This window comes from Eriocheir sinensis, chromosome 57 (genome assembly GCF_024679095.1).
Source record: "Eriocheir sinensis breed Jianghai 21 chromosome 57, ASM2467909v1, whole genome shotgun sequence".
NCBI lineage: Eukaryota > Metazoa > Arthropoda > Malacostraca > Decapoda > Varunidae > Eriocheir > Eriocheir sinensis.
Window position 1 is genome coordinate 4,483,799 of NC_066565.1, and position 22,500 is coordinate 4,506,298.

Sequence of the window (22,500 nt, forward strand, 5' to 3'; positions counted from 1 at the left end):
CAGTAGGACCGGATGGAGTTTCTGGGTATATTTTAAAAAAATGTAGAGATGAATTAATTGTTCCAATATACGACATCATTAGATGTTCAGTAGCAACAGGTACGGTGCCCAATGAGTGGAGAAGGGCTGAAGTGGTCCCCATATATAAAAGTGGAAGGAAAGATGAACCTTCAAACTACAGACCCATATCCCTGACAAGTGTTTTGTGCAAAATATGTGAGAAAATAATAAAGAAGCAGTGGACTAAATTTCTAGAAGAGCATAAGTTAATTACCAGCAAACAATATGGATTTCAAAAGGGCCGATCATGTGTTACAAACTTACTCAGTTTTTACTCAAGAGTGATAGACAGAACTCAGGAAAGGGATGGATGGGTTGATTGTATTTATCTAGATTTGAAAAAGGCCTTTGACAAAGTTCCACACACAAGACTATTATGGAAACTGGAAAATAAAGGAGGATTGAAAGGAAATATGAAAAAATGGATGGCAAGCTACCTAATGGGAAGGGAGATGAGAACTGTGGTCAAGGACATAAAATCAGAATGGAGAAATGTAGAAAGCGGAGTACCACAGGGTTCAGTATTAGCACCGATAATCTTCCTGGTATATGTAAATGACATGGCTGAAGGAGTTAATAGCTACATAAACCTGTTTGCTGACGACGCTAAATTACAAAAACATATAAGAAACAAAGAAGATTGTGAAATATTGCAAGAAGACCTATACAAAATTTGGAAATGGAGTATGGATTGGGAGATGGAATTTAATGTGAAAAAAATGTCATGTTATGGAAATGGGTAAAAGTGAAACAAGACCAATCTGGATATACAAAATGGGAAATGGTGAAACATTAAAAAAAGTGCATGAAGAGAGAGACCTGGGAGTAGTGATGAGGGATGATAATCAACCAGAGAGTCATATAAATCGGATCTTTAGAGACACATATAACTTGGTGAGAAATATTGAGTAGCATTTAGCTACATGGACAAGGACATGATGAGAAGGCTAATCACTACCATGATTAGACCAAAATTAGAATATGCAGAGGTAGTGTGGTCCCCCCATAAGAAGAAGCATATAAAGAAACTAGAAAGAATACAGAGGATGGCATCAAAAATGGTCCCAGAGTTGGAGGGATTAATATACGAGGAAAGATTAAAGGAAATGAACTTAACAACACTGGAACAAAGAAGAGAAAGGGGAGACCTAATCCAAATTTATAAATTATTAAACAAAACAGATGAAGTAGATAATGAAGAACTGCTACTAACAGAAGGAAACATAAGCAGAAATACAAGAGGACACAGTAAAAAATTGAGAAAGGGGAGATGCTTGAGAGACACTAAGAAGTATAGCTTCCCGCAAAGAAATGAAGAGGTTTGGAACAGTCTGAGCGAGGATACAGTATCAGCGAGGAGTGTGCAAAGCTTTAAAGATAAGTTGGATAAATGCAGACACGGAGACGGGACCACACGAGCATAATGCCCAGGCCCTGTAAAACTACAACTAGGTAAACTAGGTAAATACACACACACACACACAAGCTCTCCTCACTTCAGGAAATCGATGAGCTCAGCAGCGGAGTCAATCTCAGCCTGAATGACAGTCTTCTACCTCTTAAATTCTGCCGCGATGTTGCACACACACACACACACACACACACACACACACACACACACACACACACACACACACACAAGCTCTCCTCACTTCAGGAAATCGATGAGCTCAGCAGCGGAGTCAATCTCAGCCTGAATAACAGTCTTACTCTGGCCCAGCATGGTGGTGGCGTTGAGTTCCTGCCGGTACTTCCCGGCCATCAAGTCTGCCGCCTGGGGAGGGGGGGTGGAGTAAGTACAGGGCTGGCACTGCCTTAGTAATACCCTTACACCAGGCACCAAAAACCATGTGGTGTGTCAGGTGTTTGGGGGCGGTGAACAGGCGCCATTGTGTCTGCCCATCCCTTCCCATCCCATCCAATCCCTTCCCTTACCTTCACCTCCCTTCCCTTCCCATCCCTACTCTGCCCATCCCTGCCCTTTCCCTGCCCCTCCCTTTCCTTCCCATCCCTACTCTGCCCTTCCCTTGCCCCTCCCTTCCCTTCCCATCCCTTTCCATCCCTTTCCTTCCCTTGCCTTACCTTCCCATCCCTGCCCTTCCCTTTCCATCCCTTGCCTTACCTTCCCATCCCTACTCTGCCCATCCCATCCAATCCCTTCCCTTTCCATCCCTTGCCTTACCTTGCCCTCCCTTCCCTTGCCTTACCTTCACCTCCCTTCCCTTCCCATCCCTACTCTGCCCATCCCTGCCCTTCCCTTCCCTTTCTATCCAATCCCTTCCCTTTCCATCCCTTGCCCTCCTTTCCCTTCCCTTGCCCTCCCTTCCCACCCCATCCCATCCTTTCCTAACTTACCGTTTCATCTCTACTAAAAATAATTATAATAATACCAATAATAACAATAAAAGTAACCCACCTTGAGCCACAGTCTGCGCTCCTCCCTCTCTACCTGCTTCATCGCCGACCATAACAACAACTATAGAACAAATGCTAATACTAATAACAATAACAGTCACCCACCTTGAGCCACATGTCAAACTTCTGGCTGAGCGGCACGCGTTCCCAGGCGGGGCGCGCGGCCACAGCTACGTCAATGGCCTTCCGCACCAGCTCCGGCGTGGCGTAGTAAAACTGGGCGATCCTGTGGGAGAGGAGGGAGTGAGGGAGGTTATGAGGAAGAAGATTAATACAAGGACTGAAAGGGATGGAAGCAGAGAGAGAGAGAGAGAGAGAGAGAGAGAGAGAGAGAAAGCAAGAAAGAGAGAGAAAGAGAAAGGATGAAAAGAGAGAAAAAGAAGGGATGAAAAGAGAGAGAGAAAGCAAGAAAAAAGAGAGAAAGAGAAGGGATGAAAAGAGAGAGAGAGAAAGCAAGAAAAAAGAGAGAAAGAGAAGGGATGAAAAGAGAGAGAGAGAGAGAGAGAGAGAGAGAGAGAGAGAGAGAGAGAAAGCAAGAAAAAGAGAGAAAGAGAAAGAATGAAAAGAGAAAGAAAGCAGGAAAAAAGAGGGATGAGAGAGAGAGAGAGAGAGAGAGAGAGAGAGAGAGAGAGAGAGAGAGAGAGAGAGAGAGAGAGAGAATATCTATATTTACATCCCCACACACACACACATGTAATGCCGAAATTTAATTAAGTACAGGAAAATAGAAATCAGGGAGGAAAAGAGAGAGTTAGAGAGAGAGAGAGAGAGAGAGAGAGTTGAGAGACTGTTGAGAGAGAGAGAGAGAGAGAGAGAGAGAGAGAGAGAGAGAGAGAGAGAGAGAGAGAGAGACACACACACACACACACACACACACACACACACACACACATAAAGCAAAAAGAGATCAGAGAGAGAGAGAGAGAGAGAGAGAGAGAGAGAGAGAGAGAGAGAGAGAGAGAGAGAGAGAGAGAGAGAGAGAGAGAGAGAGAGATAGAATAGAGAATAGTGTTCTTTCAGATTCACAGTGCAGAAGGGTCACAAAACCACCCCTGGAAATGCCCAACACTCCCAGGAAAGCCTTGTGAGATGTGTGCTTGGTGGCTGAAGTTTAAGAATATAACCCTCACATCATCTACCTTTTCCATCAACTATTCAGGTTATTGCGAATGTTCTTTTAGGTTCACAGTACAGAAGAAGGGTCAGACCACCACCAGGGTCACAAAACCACCCCTGGAAATGCCCAACACTCCCAGGAAAGCCTTGTCAGATGTGTGCTTGGTGGCTGAAGTTTAAGAATATAACCCTCACATCATCTACCTTTTACATCAACTATTCAGGTTAGTGTGAGTGTTCTTTCAGGCTCACAGTACAGAAGAAGTGTCAGACCACCACCAGGGTCACAAAACCACCCCTGAAGATGCCCAACACTCCCAGGAAAGCCTTGTCAGATGTGTGCTTGGTGGCTGAAGTTTAAGAATATAACCCTCACATGTTCTACCTCTCACATCAGCTAAGGTTATTGTGAATGTTCTTTTAGGTTCACAGTACAGAAGAAGAGTCAGACCACCACCAGGGTCACAAAACCACCCCTGAAGATGCCCAACACTCCCAGGAAAGCCTTGTCAGATGTGTGCTTGGTGGCTGAAGTTTAAGAATATAACCCTCACATCATCTACCTCTCACATCAACTATTACCAAGGGCCAAAATGATCAGTCAGGATGTTGTGAGTGTTCTTTCAGGCTCACAGTACAGGAGAAGGGCCAGACCACCACCAGGGTCACAAAACCACCCCTGAAGATGCCCAAATCTCCCAGGAAAGCCTTGTCAGATGTGTGTTTGGGTGACAAAATGTTGAATAGGACTTTGGGTATTCATCAGTGGGGGGCAAGGAGCTCATGGGCATTCTCGAGGCATCTAGAAGGTTATTGTGGCATCCTCTAAGAGCGGACCAGTGGGGGTGGGGTGGGGTGGGGTAACAGGGGGAGGGCACTGGATTCTTATGCCCTCCTGTAGCCCCCCCCCCCTCCCCCCCACTCCCCATAGCTACAACACTGCTCTCTCTCCTCCATCGTCATTCAGTGCACAGACACATACACATATATTCCTCCCTCCCTCCCTCCCTTTTCTCTCTCCCTCCCTAACATATATTCACATCACACCTTTCCCTCTTCTCTCTCTCTCTCTCTCCCCTTTTTTTCGTTCCTCCTCTTCCTTTCTTCTTTCCTTCCTTCCTTCCTTCCTTCCTTCCTTCCTTCCTTCCTTCCTTCCTTCCTTCCTTTCCATCCCTCCTCCCTTCCCTCCTCCTGTACAATCACCACACACCTTCCCTCCCTTCCTCTCCCTTTCCCTTCCCTTCCCTCCAAACCTAACCTAACCTCACCATCCCATCCCTTCCCTTCTCTCTCTCAACATATCCTTTCCCTTCCCTTCCCATCCCACCCCTTCCCTTCACCCCTCATACCCTTCCCTCACCCTCATTTCCATTCCCTTCCCATCCCTACCCTCCCCTTCCCATCCCACCCCTCCCCTTCCCATCCCTTCCCTTCACCCCTCATACCCTTCCCTCACCACCCCAACTCCCCTCACCCTCATTTCCATTCCCTTCCCATCCCTACCCTCCCCTCCCCACCCCCCCCCCCTCCTGCATACCTGTGGCTGTGGTCGTGGGGCATGACCTGGTGCCTCACAAGGTCAGTGCGGTGCTCCTGGTCGCCGATCATGATGGGCACGTCGGCCTCGGTGGCGGAGTGCCGACCCAGTGCCTCCTCCAGTGCCTGCCTCTCAGCGCTGCCCGGGAGGTAACCTGAAGAAGGGGCAGGAAGTGAGGGGGAGATGAGGGAGATGAAGAGGAGAGAGAGAGAGAGAGAGAGAGAGAGAGAGAGAGAGAGAGAGAGAGAGAGAGAGAGAGAGAGAGAGAGAGAGTGAGAGAGAGAGAGAGATAGAGAGAGAGAGAGAGAGAGAGAGAGAGAGAGAGAGAGAGAGAGAGAGAGAGCAGTGATGTGGAAATTAGTATAAGTGGGGAATAGTGGGAGGAGGAAGAGGAAGAGGAGAGAGAGAGAGAGAGAGAGAGAGAGAGAGAGAGAGAGAGAGAGAGAGAGAGAGAGAGAGAGAGAGAGAGAGAGAGAGAGAGAGAGAGAGAGAGAGAGAGAGAGAGAGAGAGAGAGAGAGAGGAGGAGGTGGAGGAGGAGGAGGAGGAGGAGGAGGAGGAGGAGGAGGAAGAAGAGGTGGAGATATGGGTGAGTAGATAATGAGGGAGGAATTAAGGAGAAATGGAGGAAAATAAGAATACAGATGTGTGTGTGTGTATGTGTGTGTGAGAGAGAGAGAGAGAGAGAGAGAGAGAGAGAGAGAGAGAGAGAGAGAGAGAGAGAGAGAGAGAGAGAGAGAGAGAGAGAGAGAGAGAGAGAGAGAGAGAGAGAGAGAGAGAGAGAGAGAGAGAGAGAGAGAGAGAGAGAGAGAGAGAGAGAGAGAGAGAGAGAGAGAGAGAGAGAGAGAGAGAGAGAGAGAGTTTAGGAGGATGTATACACACACACACACACACCACTGAACACCTCTGAACTATAGACCAGTATCATTGACCTGTATAGTTTGTAAAATATGTGAAAAAGTTATAAAGAAACAATGGACAAAATTTCTAGAACACAATATAATTACAGAAAAACAGTATGGCTTTAGACAAGGGCGTTCATGTGCAACAAACCTATTAAGCTTTTACCCGAGTGCCAGACATAACACAGGAGAGGGACGGATGGGTAGGTTGCATGTACTTGGATTTAAAGAAGACTTCGACAAAGTTCCACATACAAGACTATTATGGAAGCTGGAAAATAGAGGAGGATTGAAAGGGAAAATGAAAGACTGGATGGAAAGTTACTCAAAGGGAAGAGAAAGGAGAACAGTGGTAAAGGACATGAACTCGGAATGGAGAAATGTAGATAGTGGAGTGCCTCAAGGATCGGTATTGGCACCTGAACCTTTCCTAGTATATGTAAATGATATGCCGGAGAAAGTAAGCAGTTACATGAGCCTGTTTGTAGATGATGCGAAACTGCTGAGACATATAAGAAACTGTAAAGACTGTGAAATTCTACAAGAGGACCTAAATAAGATTTGTGATTGGAGTAAGAAATGGGAGATGGAGTTCAATGTGAAGAAATGTCATGTAATGGAAATGGGAAAGAGTGAAGGGAGACCAAAATGGACAAATAGAATGGGAGATGGAGAAATATTAAAACTTCAAGAAGAGAGAGACCTGGGAGTGACAATACAAGATAATCAACAGCCTGAGAGTCATGTTAATAGGATATTCAGAGATATGTATAGAATGGTAAGAAATATAGGAAGAGCATTCCACTACATGGATAAGGATATGATGAAAAAGATAATAACCACTAGGATTAGACCAAAACTGGAATATGTGGAAGCTGTGTGGTCTCCCCATAAGAAGAAACACATAATAAAAACTAGAAAGAATACAAAGGATGGCAACGAAAATGGTTCCAGAACTGGAGGGATTGACATATGAAGAAAGGTTAAAGGAAATGGACTTACCAACACTGGAACAAAGAAGAGAAAGGGGAGACCTAAAACTAATTTACAAATTGTGGAATAAAATGGAAGAAGTAGAGAATGAGGAGTTGCTACAAAGAGAAGGAATAAACACCAGCAACACACGAGGACACAGTAAAAAATTGAGGAAAGGAAGATGCCAAGTGGCCTAAGACTACCCACATGCTGGCCTGAAGACCACCCATCAACCTGGGCTCTAGATAACCTCTCCAAAGAGAGGCTCAAAAATGAGTTCCGGTGGGCAGCATGAGCCAACACAAGATGGCGCCACTATAAACACTCGCCTGCGCCAGAACGGGCTGGGCAAACCATCAGGCTCCACCGGGAAGAAGCTTACCGGCGCAATAGGCCGCGACGTAAAGTTTTTTTTTTTTTTTTTAAATGGAGACGGGACCACACGAGCGTAAGCCCAGGCCCTGTTTAACAACTAGGTAAATACAACTAAGTAAATCACACACACACACACACACACACTCACCCAGCAGAGGTTCATTTTCTATTTGGAAGTCATTTATCTGCTCCTCTTGTACCACTGTGGACACGCTCCGCATGGGCAGCCTGCAAGGAGAAATAGTAGTAGTAGTAGTAGTAGTAGTAGTAGTAGTATAGTAGTAGCAGCGGTAGTAGTAGTAGTAGTAGTAGTAGTAGTAGTAGTAGTAGTAGTAGTAGTAGTAGTAGTTGTTGTTGTTGTTGTCAAAAGTTCGTAAAAGGCGGCATTATATTTTTTTCATTTACCAAACGGAAAGGAACCGTCTCCTCCTGTCTCCAATTATTAGTGCACTATAAAGGCTCAGGCCACGCATAGCTTTGGCCTGAACCATCTCCCTTTTGAGTCATTCCGGGCGTCAGTGCATCTAGGGCCAAAGCTGTGTCTAGGCACTTTAATTGTCCTTTTCAATTTACACTCAAGGAAACAGCTCAAGGAAAAAAAAATTCCGCAAGTCAAAACCTCCGTGGGCTCTCGTGCATTTAGGCGGGGTTCCCACAATCCCGTCTTGACGGATCCGTCGACGTTAATGACGTCAAAATGACATCAGCGAAACAGCGGCCGCCCGTCAAGGATGATCCACTCCGCCAGTCAATCGCTCATCATTTGTTGACAAACATATGGACAGCATTAATCACAACGACTTCTTGTATATGTTATTTTGTAGCTAAGTACTTCTATTTCATATTTTCATGATATGTAGAATATTCAACATCACTGGACTGGCACCACCACCGCCGTTACGGACCCAAAAGTTAACTTGTAGCGTCTTCCATTTAGCGTAACCTGTTTTTGGGTCGTGATCTGTAGAGTCCCTTATAGAGTCCCGACTACCTAAGATTTGGACGCCATTATTGTGCCTGTTTTCGCCGTGCTTTTCAAACGCTATCACACGCTCTCGTGGGGACAACAGGACCAATAATGGCGTCTAAATCTTAGGTTGTCGGAACTCTATCTATCAAGGGACTCTACAGATCACGACCCAGAAACAGGTTACGCTAAATGGAAGACACTATTGAGTTCATCTCAGGACGGACTCCAGGCGGGGCCCCGGGCTCCGTTGATGACGTCACTGATGGTTGACGGATCCGTGAAAACGGAATAGTGGGAACCCCGCCTTAGTGTCCGTGCTTTGTTTCACTTTGCTTCCTTCATTGTGATTCATATATCGGGGTCTGTAGAGAAGGCGCCGAAACTGGAGTGGTCATAAGGCGCCGAAACTGGAGTGGTCATAAGGCGCCGAAACTGGAGTGGTCATAAGGCGCCGAAACTGGAGTGGTCATAAGGCGCCGAAACTGGAGTGGTCATAAGGCGCCGAAACTGGAGTGGTCAAAAGGCGCCGAAACTGGAGTGGTCAAAAGGCGCCGAAACTGGAGTGGTCATAAGGCGCCGAAACTGGAGTGGTCATAAGGCGCCGAAACTGGAGTGGTCAAAAGGCGCCGAAACTGGAGTGGTCATAAGGCGCCGAACACTTGGGTCGGTATTATAAGATACTTTGGCTTCTCACATCAACTATTTCTAAAGGTCAAAGAGGGAATCAATCGGGTTCTAATGAGTGTTTCTTTAGGCTCACGGTACAGAAGAAGGGTCACACTACCACCAGGGTCATAAAACTACCCCTGGAAATGCCCACAACTCCTACGAAAACCTTGTCAAATATGTGTTCTTGGGCGAGGAAATTCAAAATACGACCCTTGACGTCCAGAGAAGTCTAAGTCGGGGTTGGAAAAAATATCTCCGACTCCTTGACAATACGTGTGATGTGTGGCTCCGTGTGGTGTGGTGTAGATAAGTGTTATGTGTGGTGTGGCTGCGTGTTGTGTGTGGTCTGGCTGGGTGTTGCATGTGGTGTGGGTGGGTGTTATGTGTGGTGTTGTGTGGCTGGGTGTGGTGTGGTGTTGTGTGGCTGGGTGTGGTGTGGTGTTGTGTGGCTGGGTGTGGTGTGGTGTGGTGTAGCGGGGTATGATTTGCCTACCACTGTACTGCGGAAGAGGGGAAGGGGGGGCGGGGGGGAGTCGGGGTCGCAACCTTAAATCTTCCTGGAGTCGGAGTCGAAGTCGATTCTTTTTTTTAATATCTGACTCCACGCTCCCGTTAATATCCGAGTCAAAATCATATGTTTATAAAAGTTTACAAGAGTTAAAAGATTATAGAGTCCTTCCTTACATTATGTATAGCACTTCTCTCAAAGGTCTTTTCTTCCTGATCGTGGGTTCGTACAAACGTTAGGCCGCGGCCACACAGGGAGCGAGAAAGCTAGCGAGAGCGGCAAGGCGAGTTTCTATGTCCACACGAAAAGCGAGGCGAGGCGAGGGTTGCCATGGCAACGCGACCCGCAGTCTACATACACAGACCATCAGATGATATTCTGGATGTCATGGCATACGAGCTCAAATCGCTTTTACAAGAGAATAGCATGAGGAAATGCCAAGTGTTCTCATGGCTCAAGAAAGTGTGAGACATGTCAGTGCTTAATACCAAAGCTGTAGGGCCTATGCATATTCTACATGATGAACGGAGAAGCGGGTGTCAAGTACACTACCATTTCTAGTAGCATCTAGGATCACCACAGGAACGAAAAAACTGGCAAATTCTAACATATTAAAACCAGGATGTTTACACAAAGCAGGGCTAAATTATAAGTAACAAATTACAAGGAAGTATTTGCTCTCCATACAGGAGATGACAGTTGGGCAGTAAACAAAGTTGTAAGCATGAGGGTTACGGTATGTCTTTAACTTTGTGGTACCAGTGTCCAGTAATTAAGGAAGATTAATCACATTTACAATTTCTAAATAATCGGCCGATTAATCAGTAATCGGTAATCGGCCAAATTGCTTATCAGTGCAACCCTAATTATTTGTTTAGATTGTATTTGCTAATCATCACTCTGGTAACCGTTTCCATTATTATTACTTGTTTATGAGATTTTAAAATGCGGGGAAATATTACTATTTCAGCGGTGATAGGTTAGGTTACTATTTGCTCATGTGAAGGGTCTTCAGCTAGAAACTCCTCTAGGTTGGGTTATAAGTCCATCTTTATTTAATAGCCTAAAGTATAAGGTTGCACAGTCTTCATTTTCATGGTACCAATGTCATTGTAATATGTTGAAGACATTTTCCTACAGTACTCTCTAAACCTAGCTATTTTGACCCTCAACAAAATGAAACACGTTTACATGGCCTTAGTATTTTACTGTATTATTTTTTTAATCAACAATAAGCACTTAAATTAAATTAAATGTTATTGAACTATAATCATTGATGACTTATCTTCACAATACCTTGGAATCGCACAGAACATTTATTACAGCAATACAGTGTGTGTGTGTGTGTGTGTGTGTGTGTGTGTGTGTGTGTTTGTGTGTGTGTGTGTTAACACAATAAAGAGAGCAGCACGGCGAGTAATAGTGTGCTGGCTTAGGGGAAACACCGTTACAGGCTGGACAAAAGCATGAAATTTTGCATGGGGTCTTTTATGGGTCTTCTCAAAAAAATTAGAAGGGGTGCCCCAATGGCAAGCTTCAGGGAGCTCAGAAATTCAAGATGGCGTCCAAGATGGCTGCCAGAACCCGTTTTTGCCCATATTTCAGCCATTTGTGGTGATGTAATGTTGTGCAACAACTCTTTTTCATGGTTTTGATGGTCAAGGATTTCAAAAATGATTATACCAAGCTTATATGATAGCACTGCTAAATAACTTACTTTGATTTACAAATTACACAATTCCATGCCTCAGACTGCCGAGCGATGGTCACTCAAGTCTGCCCGTCTAACCCTATTTCTCAGTGCCTAAAGCAGAGTTCTTGCATAATGATGCTATTTGTATCTCACACATGACCGCTGGACACAACCAGATTCTGGTTGTCGGAATGTATTGTAGGCCTACAATACATCATTTCCATGTGGTGACGTCAGGTATATTTCAAACATGTGAAAATGCGACAACAGTGATGCAATGGGTCAGATTATTGCGGGCAACAGTTTTACCACAGCCACGCAAAAATGAAAGAGACATAGTTAGGGAGGAACAAGAGCTGCATCTGTCAGTGCCAAGTATCATCAACTGGAATTCTTGTAGAAATTTTTGTTTTCACATCAACAAAATGTTCTTTAGCTTGTGCTTGTATTGTTTGTGTTTTGCTTGCAGATGTGGTGGCCACGTGGTGTTGGTGTCATGGATTGGACCAAGTGCATTATTTGTCAAGAAGAAACCCTAAAACCATTAAAATGTCCAATGAACAGTTTAGCGGGAACTCCTGCTGAGAAAAAGGAAACCTATGAAACCTTTTTGAGCACTGTGGAGGAGTTTCGCACACTAGATGCATTACCGGTGAAACTACTATTTGAAAGTGACATAAGCGCTGAAGTTCTCATTGAAAACAAAGCATCATGGCACAAAGCTTGTCATCTGAAATTTGCCAGTTCCAAGCTCAGCAAAGCCAAGAAACGAAAAGAAACAGCCTCTGTAGAAGTCCCCCAGAGAGTATGCAAGCGAGCATCTCTAGACAAACAAGTTTGCTTGTTCTGCACAAAGGGAAATGAAACTGAACAACCACACAGTTTCTGCACCTTTGATGCTGATTCTAATGTTCGGACCATGGTCACTGAACTGCAGGACACTGAACTTCTGTCGCGGATGACCAGTGGAGATCTTATTGCCATTGAGGCTAAGTATCACTTGAAGTGTTTGATTTCTCTCCGCAACAGGTACAGAGCACATGTGAGAAAATGTAATCCTCAAGAAGAAAACATAAGTGAAAAGATGAAAGAAGGTGTTGCATTCAGTGAACTTGTCAACTATATTGAAAAGTGTGTTGACAATGGCACTCTCCTTTTCAAACTTTCTGAATTGCACAGTATGTACGTAGGGCACTTGGGAAGTTTGGGAATTCACAAAGCCATCAACAAAACAAGGCTGAAAGAACAACTTTTGAAGAGATTTCCAGAAGCTCAGGCACAGTCTGATGGACGAAATGTCATTGTTGTATTTGAAAGTGGGATGAGAAGCATGCTTAGAGATGCCCTGAAAAAACGTGACTACACAGAGGATGCCTTCACGCTTGCAAAAGCTGCTGACATCATCAGGCGGGACATCTTCCAGCATGACACCTACAGATTTTCAGGGTCATTCTCATCTGGATGCCAAGAAGCTGCTGTGCCTGCCAGTCTAATTGCTACTGTGTCAATGATCTTAAATGGCACAAAACTGGATGAGCAAGACGGAAAGGAACCACAAGCTTGCAGGACTATTGCCCAAGTGATGATGTTCAACACAAAAAAGAAAGCCAAGGCCAAAACTGAGCATCCTCGACACTCCTTGGAGAGGGAACCACCTTCACCTCTGTACATTGGTCTAGCAGTGCACAAGATCACTAGAAGTGAGAAACTGGTTCAGTTGTTCCACAAGTTGGGACTCAGTGTGTCATATGACCGTGTTCTTCAAATAGAAGATCAACTCACAACAGCCCTTTGTGAGCAGTTTGCTGAGGATGGTATTGTTTGTCCTGCATCGTTGCGAAGATGTCTGTTCACTGTTAGTGCCATAGACAACATTGACCATAATTTGACATCCATGTCTGCAAGCACATCATTTCACGGCACAGGAATAAGCCTCTTTCAGAGCCCCACAGTGTCAAATTCTGGTGAAGAAAGGCCATCAATATCCCTGTCATCAGATGGGAGAAGAAATCACAATCTGCCTGACAGTTTTGCAATTGTCCCTGCAGCGTGCTCGACCTGCAAATGCTCAAAAGCCAACTTGCGTTGCACACCCTTGTGCCAATGCAAATGTGGAAAATAGACTTGTTTTTGTTGTTGTGAAAGAGGTTTTCCTTACATTTCTGAAGTGTACGCAACATAGCCATAGCTAATTTATGTGTGACTTTCACAAATTGATACAATGGGAGGTATTAAAATTCACCAAACCTGTTAGAAACTATTGTTTTTAATTCTTTGATAAAAAAAACCTCAAAAAAATTGTGAAACACTAGAAATTTGCATCATAACTAGCCGATCTGTGGATGAAATAGGTTCCGGCGGCCATCTTGGACGCCATCTTGAATTTAGCACCCTTGGATGACCTGAATTTTTGGGCACCCCTTCCAGAATTATTCTTCATATGGTAGAGAAGACATATGCCAAATTTGGTGCTTTTGTCCGCCCGGTAACGGTATGGCCCAGGGTTGACTTTAAGCCAGCACACTATAATGGAATCAGGGTCCCCTCCACCCCCAGATAATTAGTTTACACTAATTTTCTCTCAATATATTAAAGTTTTCTGCAAGCAGGTAACGGAAAGGAAGCAAAGTGCCTTTGCATTGATGGAGCTTGGGTAGTGTGTCAGCCACGTGGCCCATGACAAGTATATCAAGGCTCATGACGTTCAGGAGGCAGCGTCCCTCCCTGCAGGCAAGGGTCAGGCGATGAAGGGATATGTAGGTAATAGAAACACTTCCCCAGCTGCTGCCGATAATGTTTTACAGCGATAAGTATTGTTAAATCCATCCATCACAGCAGCAACACTCAAAGAGAAGCACCCAGACTTGTGTGAAGTCTCTCAGTACCCTCTGAGCGCTGCCGCCTCTCAATTAAGGTCGTCAGCAGCCCGCCGTGACACGCATATATCACAGGCTACGTGGGTTACTGAGTGCCTATACTGAGACAGTGGCTGATCGTAAGGCTAATAATAATCTCCTGTCACCTTCTTACGGCACATTACAACGGCTGGTGACCAAATTATGGTAAAGTAAAGGGGCGTGATGGTGGGTTGGCGACACCTGTTGATGTAGACACAAACTGTCTCTTACTTATTTTCCCAGAGCTGGTTGGCTGCTGGCCGTTAGGGGAAGGTGTGCAGGTCTGGCACAAGTGTGCTCAGAAATACAAAAGGAGAGCGTGTGCTAGCGTTGGAAAAGCGCGGCGAAGACAGGGTCAATAATGGCGTCCAAATCTTAGGTTGTCGGAACGCACTCTATCAAGAGACTCACGCAGTTCGTACCCTGACAACACTATAATAGCCTAGCAAAAGTGCACACACCATCCCTCGACCCCGCCCCCGTCGGCGCACACGAGGGATGAGGTGAAATGTTTTCATAAACAGTTCCGTGCTTCCCTTATTTGGTGTTTTAAGAAAAATCTGCATACACCATCGTGTTCAGGAGGCTTTTTGTTTTATTGAGTTTTTACAAACATATTCAAGTTCTGAAATCACTGCTGCGTTTAACGGTTAACCAAAATGCCCTATCCAACGTATGAGGTGAATTACGGCAAATGACAGAGAAGCATGTCTGTGATGTCACTCCTCTGGACCGAGCGATCTCGCTTGAGAAAAATTAACCATCAACTCGTCTCGCTTTCTCGCCATTACCTGCTCGTTGCCAGTGTGACCCCCTGCATTGTTAATTATATAGTATTATAATGTATTTAAGTTTCTCGCTCTCGCTCTAGCTCGCTTTCTCGCTCCCTGTGTGGCCGCGGCCTTAGATTGCTTCTAAACGGGGTATTAATATTTATGAACACTTTCGTGGCTAGTTTGACTTTTTCATTCATTTTCGAGACGGAGTTGTTAGTTAGAAGTGATGTTTTATTTTTTCACAAAGTCGACATTTTACAAACTGATCAGTCATTAAAAGTAATATATGAGAAATCAACACAACCAACGACCCGCGTACTGAAAAACGACTTAAAACGACAAATCAGCCACAGCGGCTCTTAGGAAGACTTGCGCCGCGGGTAAAACATCAGGCGATAGTCTTTTCTTGCTGCTTTACACTTCCCTCTTGCTGTGGTGTTCCTCCTCCTCGTCCATTTGGCCCATGAATATGATGTATATATATTTATCTTGTAGTCTTCGCCATTTCAAACCTTTCTAATGAACCAATTATATCAACAAGGGTTTGACGAATGTGTGTTTTATGAGTGTGTGTGTGTGTGTGTGTGTGTGTGTGTGTGTGTGTGTGTGAGAGAGAGAGAGAGAGAGAGAGAGAGAGAGAGAGAGAGATAAGGAACACATGTTGGCAGCTAAACAATTTCTCACGTCGATATTCAAAGATAGTGTAATAATAATAATAATAATAATAATAATGATCATAAAACAATACTAATAAGTCGCATTCAGATGGGAGTAACTACGGGTACGAGACACAATAAAACAAACTGGAAATGTAGTGTGGAAGAAAAGGATTTGAGTCAAGGGCGAGTTGTGTGTGGGTGATAAATGCAAGGGAGGGGTCGCTAGTATGGTCAGACCCTTCCGCCTCTCATACCAACCATTTCCAGACCAAAAAGAAGATCAGTCGGGGTGTAATGATATAGAGGAAGAGTCAAACTACCACAAAGGTCATAACACTATCTCTAGAAATGCCCAAACCTACTGTGATAGTCTTGTCAAAATTATGTAAACTTGGCGACAAAATCAGAATATGACCACCATATCTTCCGCCTCTGACAATCTATTTCTATATATATAAAAATAAAAAAAATCTGTCGGTTCTATTTTTTTAAGGTCCACAATACCAAAAAGAAGATCAGTCGGGTGTAATGATATAGAGGAAGAGTCAAACTACCACAAAGGTCATAACACTATCTCTAGAAATGCCCAAACCTACTGTGATAGTCTTGTCAAAATTATGTAAACTTGGCGACAAAATCAGAATATGACCACCATATCTTCCGCCTCTGACATCATTTATTTCTAAAGATAAAAAAAAAAAATCTGTCGGTTCTATTTTTTTAAGGTCCACAATACCAGAAAGAAGATCAGTCGGGTGCAATGATATAGAGGAAGAGTCAAACTACCACAAAGGTCATAACACTATCACTAGAAATGCCCAAACCTCCTATGATGGTCTAGTCAAAATTATGTAAGCTTGGCGACAAAATCAGAATATGACCAAAACATCTCCCGCCTCTGACATCATTTATTTCTAAAGATAAAAAAAAAAAAAATCTGTCGGTTCTATTTTTTTTTTTTAGGTCCACAATACAGAAGGGTCAAACTACCTCTGGAAATGCCCAAAATTCCCATGTAAGTCTCGTTAAATACAGGGGTGTGGAGTCGGAGTCGGTGGAGTCGGCTACTTTTGGCTGGAGTCGGAGTCGCAGTCGGAACTTTAAAAGGAGTCGAAGTCGCAACTTTAAAAGGAGTCGGAGTCGGAACTTTAAAAGGAGTCGAAGTCGCAACTTTAAAAGGAGTCGGAGTCGCAACTTTAAAAGGAGTCGGAGTCGGAACTTTAAAAGGAGTCGAAGTCGCAACTTTAAAAGGAGTCGGAGTCGCAACTTTAAAAGGAGTCGGAGTCGCAACTTTAAAAGGAGTCGAAGTCGCAACTTTAAAAGGAGTCGAAGTCGCAACTTTAAAAGGAGTCGAAGTCGCAACTTTAAAAGGAGTCGGAGTCGGAACTTTAAAAGGAGTCGAAGTCGCAACTTTAAAAGGAGTCGGAGTCGCAACTTTAAAAGGAGTCGGAGTCGGAACTTTAAAAGGAGTCGAAGTCGCAACTTTAAAAGGAGTCGGAGTCGCAACTTTAAAAGGAGTCGAAGTCGCAACTTTAAAAGGAGTCGGAGTCGCAACTTTAAAAGGAGTCGGAGTCGCAACTTTAAAAGGAGTCGGAGTCGCAACTTTAAAAGGAGTCGGAGTCGCAACTTTAAAAGGAGTCGAAGTCGCAACTTTGAAAGGAGTCGAAGTCGCAACTTTAAAAGGAGTCGAAGTCGCAACTTTAAAAGGAGTCGGAGTCGGAACTTTAAAATTTCCCGAAGTCGGAGTCGGAAAACTTTAACTCCGACTCCACACCCCTGGTTAAATATGTGTGCGTTGGGCGCCGAACTGTTAAGTAATTCGACCCTCTGTTTCTATGCCCGTATTTTTAAACGGCGCCGCAGTTCGCCTGTTTGAAAGCCTCTTGTAGAAGTTGCTGGGATTTTCATGGACTGTTTTGCGATGCTGGTGATTGTTTTACGCGACTTCACTATCATGAGCGGGAAAAACACCCATGAAGACCAGGTTAATCTCCTCTGTGGCCTTGTAAAACAGTGGTGATGGGAGCCCGATACGTTTAAGAATATAGATCACTCCAAGGATCACACCAGTTCGCCTGTGTGCTTTGTGATGCTGTGATTGTTTTACGCGACTTCACTATCATGAGCAGGAAAAACACCCATGAAGACCAGGTTAATCTCCTCTGTGGCCTTGTAAAACAGTGGTGATGGGAGCCCGATACGTTTAAGAATATAGATCACTCCAAGGATCACACCAGTTCGCCTGTGTGCTTTGTGATGCTTTGATTGTTTTACGCGACTTCACTATCATGAGCAGGAAAAACACCCATGAAGACCAGGTTAATCTCCTCTGTGGCCTTGTAAAACAGTGGTGATGGGAGCCCGATACGTTTAAGAATATAGATCACTCCAAGGATCACACCAGTTCGCCTGTGTGCTTTGTGATGCTGTGAATGTTTTACGCGACTTCTGCACCATGAGCGGGAAAAACACCCATGAAGACCAGGTTCCTCACCAACGACTGTTGCTTAAATTACAGGCTCACGGAGTAGAGGGTAAAGTTTTGAACTGGGTCAAGGCGTGGCTTAGCAATAGGAAGCAAAGAGTGCAAATCAATGGTAAAAGATCTGACTGGGGATGTGTTACGAGTGGGGTCCCACAAGGTTCGGTATTAGGTCCACTTTTGTTTATTATTTATATCAATGACTTAGACACAGGAATTAGTAGTGATGTTAGTAAATTTGCAGATGATACCAAGATCGGTAGAGTAATTGAGTCGGATCAGGACGCTAGTATTCTCCAAGGTGAACTCAACAGATTATATGACTGGGCGGATAAATGGCAGATGGAGTTCAATGTAGGGAAGTGCAGTATTCTGAGTGTAGGTAGGAACAACCCCTCACATAACTATTGCTTAAATGACACTCTCATAAGTAGGTCTGGGTGCGAGAGGGATTTAGGGGTCTTAGTGAGCTCTGATCTCCGTCCAAGGGCACAATGCATTCAAGCTAGAAATCGAGCTAATAGGGTACTGGGATTTATTTCAGGAGCGTAAGCAACAGAAGCCCGAAGTCTTCCTCAAACTATATTTAGCATTAGTTAGACCTCATCTTGACTATGCGGTTCAGTTCTGGTCACCCTACTATAGAATGGATATCAAAATGTTAGAATCGGTGCAGAGGAGGATGACTAAGATGATTCAGGGGTTGAGAAACTTGCCATACGAGGAAAGACTCAAACAGTTAAACTTGCATTCTCTAGAAAGGCGAAGGGTGCGTGGAGACATGATCGAGGTTTATAAATGGATGAAGGGCTTTAATAAGGGAGACATTCATAAGGTTTTGTTGGTAAGAGAACCGGGTAGGACACGAAGTAACGGGTTTAAACTGGATAAATTCAGATTCAACAGGGACATAGGCAAAAATTGGTTTACTAATAGGGTGGTGGATGAGTGGAATAGGCTTAGCAGTCATGTGGTGAGTGCCAATACAATTGTCACATTCAAAAATAGACTAGATAAATTAATGGACAGCGATATTAGGTGGGGTTAGATACACGGGAGCTTAGGGTCAAAGGAGCTGCCTCGTACAGGCCTACCGGCCTCTTGCAGACTCCTGCGTTCTTATGTTCTTATGTTCTTAGGTTAATCTCCTCTGGGGCCTTGTAAAACAGTGGTGATGGGAGCCCGATACGTTTAAGAATATAGATCACTCCAAGGATCACACCAGTTCGCCTGTGTGCTTTGTGATGCTGTGAATGTTTTACGCGACTTCTGCACCACGAGCGGGAAAAACACCCATGAAGACCTTGTCACTATTCTCTGGGGCCTTGTAAAACAGTGGTGATGGGAGCCCGATCCGTTTAAGAATATAGATCACTCCAAGGATCACACCAGTTCGCCTGTGTGCTTTGTGATGCTGTGATTGTTTTACACGACTTCACTATCATGAGCGGGAAAAACACCCATGAAGACCAGGTTAATCTCCTCTGTGGCCTTGTAAAACAGTGGTGATGGGAGCCCGATCCGTTTAAGAATATAGATCACTCCAAGGATCACACCAGTTCGCCTGTGTGCTTTGTGATGCTGTGATTGTTTTACGCGACTTCTGCACCATGAGCGGGAAAAACACCCATGAAGACCAGGTTAATCTCCTCTGTGGCCTTGTAAAACAGTGGTGATGGGAGCCCGATCCGTTTAAGAATATAGATCACTCCAAGGATCACACCAGTTCGCCTGTGTGCTTTGTGATGCTGTGATTGTTTTACGCGACTTCTGCACCATGAGCGGGAAAAACACCCATGAAGACCTTGTTGATCTTCTCTGTAGTCTTAAAAGGGAAATGCTAGTGTAAATCGGAGCCCGAGACGTTTATAAGAATATGAATGTATGTGTCTCCGTCCTTGCTGGGGTGTGAGTAAGGTAGGGAATGTGTGGTGATAGGGTATGAGTGTGGGAGGGGGGAGGGGACAGGCCACAGAAGCGGTGTAGTAGAGTAGCTGATGTGTGAGAAGCACTCGTCCAGATCTCAAGTGATGTGAGATAAGGACAACAGCTTAGAAGGAGGAGGAGGAGGAGGAGGAGGAGAGGGCGTCTTGTGCCTTTAGGAGGTGGTGGGCGTGTCAAAAGCGGTCCTTGCTATGTTATGGATTGAAGGTTTATTGATTTTTTTTACAGCAAGGAAAAAAAAAAAAAAAAAGCCTGCCAGATGCTCCTCGACAAAAGAAGGCAGAGCGAGAGGCCAGAAGAAAGGTCAACTTCGATTGGAGAAGTGTCTAAATACTCTCCTCTTGAAAGAGTTCAAGTCGTAGGCAAGGGGAAATACAAACGAAGGAAGCCTGTTACAGAGTTTACCAGCGGACGGGATGGAAGAATGAAGATCCTGGTTAACTCTTGCATTTGGATAGAATAGGGATGTGCAAGCAGGGGTGAATGTTAACCCATTGGATGCGGATTTCCTACAAGAAGACATCACCAAGCTACAGGAGTGGAACAAAAAGTGGCTGCTCCAATTTAGCGAAGAAAAATGTGAGGCCATGCATCTTGGGAGGGGAAATCCAGCATACCAATACCACATGGGAAACACTCCACTACCCACCACAGAGGCACAGATTTCCTACAAGAAGACATCACCAAGCTACAGGAGTGGAACAAAAAGTGGCTGCTCCAATTTAGTGAAGAAAAATGTGAGGCCATACATCTTGGGAGGGGAAATCCAGCATACCAATACCACATGGGAAACACTCCACTACCCACCACAGAGGCACAGATTTCCTACAAGAAGACATCACCAAGCTACAGGAGTGGAACAAAAAGTGGCTGCTCCAATTTAGCGAAGAAAAATGTGAGCCCATGCATCTTGGGAGGGGAAATCCAGCATACCAATACCACATGGGAAACACTCCACTACCCACCACAGAGACACAGAAAGACCTGGGAGCATATGTTACATGGCTACCAGTGAAGGCGAAATCCGTGCCAATCGCAGCGGACGGGTTAAGGCGGGTGGGGGCTATTTCTATCTAACTCTTTTATACTTTCCTTTCTTCGTTATCTTTCTAGAAGACTAACACATTCAAACATTTATATACGCCTCAAAGAAAAGAACTGGGGGAGGGGGGGGGGAGGCTAATGAGTTTTTCGGGTGTTTAAGTTCCCTAACCCCCCCCCCTTACACACACACACACACACACACACACACACACACAGCGCTGGTGAGAGTATCAACGTGAGAAACAGCCGCTGATACGTGTTTCTTATCTTTACATAATTTGTCCACGCGCCGCCGCCTCCAGTCAGTCCGTTAGCTAATCGGGGAGTTGCCTATCGCCTGATTTTTATAAACATGGTCTTGCTTTTCATCAACAATGTGGCTGATTTGTCTTTATTAAGTGTTTTTGCCCGTTTTCCAAGGCGTGGTTAGTTGGTTTTGTTGACTTTATTAACCCGGTAGCAGCGATGGGCCAAATTTGTGGCTTTACCGTGTACCAGCGACGGGCCAAATTTGTGGATTTACCGTGTACCAGCGATGGGCCAAATTTGTGGCTTTACCGTGTACCAGCGATGGGCCAAATTTGTGGCTTTACCGTGTACCAGCGATGGGCCAAATTTGTGGCTTTACCGTGTACCAGCGATGGGCCAAATTTGTGGCTTTACCGTGTAGCAGCGATGGGCCAAATTTGTGGCTTTACCGTGTACCAGCGACGGGCCAAATTTGTGCCATGATATAAACCCTCCCCCAAAAAATAGATGATGCATAAACTGATCACAAATACGTTAATGTATATTATGAAATGGTTTGCGTGGGTGATGATTTTTTCTCCTTTTTCTCGCTTGGAGGGACCATTAAGAAACATGGTCCCTGCAGCTACCAGGTTAACTACATCACTTTTTACGACTGAGTTTGTAACATGCCGACTTAACCCTGTGAAAAGCCAACACTTCTGACTGACAACTCCGTCCCGAAAATTGAAGCAACAAGCCAAACCACCCACACAAATCAGGGGTGTGGAGTCGGAGTCGGTGGAGTCGGCTACTTTTGACCTCCGACTCCGACTCCAGGGTCACAAAACTACCCCTGGAAATGCCCACAACTCCTACGAAAGCCTTGTCAAATGTGTGTTCTTGGGCGGCGATGTGTCTTGTATTACGATCCATAGCAAATCAATGGAAAAAAAAAATAATAATAAGGGAAAGAATGAGAAGGGAAGGAAAGGAGAGGTTTTCCATGCTGTTATAAGTATCAAGAGAAAAAGGAAAGGAAAGGAAGGAAAGAAACAGTGGATTATAAGATGAGGAGGAGGAGGAGGAGGAGGCAGTGGAAAATAATAACTGGTGTAAAGGGAAGTAAAGCATAGTGTCCACGCTTCTCCCTCTCTACCTATTGCGTCTTACAATAATAATAATAATAATAATAATAATAATAATAATAATAATAATAATAATAATAATAATAATAACAATGATTACAAGC

At 44.5% G+C, this 22,500-nt stretch overlaps 1 protein-coding gene across 5 annotated transcripts in view; it reads right to left on the reverse strand.

Moving 5' to 3' along the window:
* The window catches only part of LOC126984642 (delta-1-pyrroline-5-carboxylate dehydrogenase, mitochondrial-like), a 145,125-nt gene that overhangs the window by 116,976 nt on the left and 5,649 nt on the right, over nt 1-22,500 (reverse strand). For all 5 annotated transcript variants that reach the window (XM_050838506.1, XM_050838505.1, XM_050838504.1 and 2 more), the window contains exons 2-5: nt 7,527-7,606; nt 5,129-5,282; nt 2,581-2,701; nt 1,713-1,834 (exon numbers count right to left, since the gene is read on the reverse strand). In XM_050838506.1, coding sequence (XP_050694463.1) covers nt 1,713-1,834; nt 2,581-2,701; nt 5,129-5,282; nt 7,527-7,606 — 477 coding nt within the window. The remainder of the gene's footprint in view (nt 1-1,712; nt 1,835-2,580; nt 2,702-5,128; nt 5,283-7,526; nt 7,607-22,500) is intronic.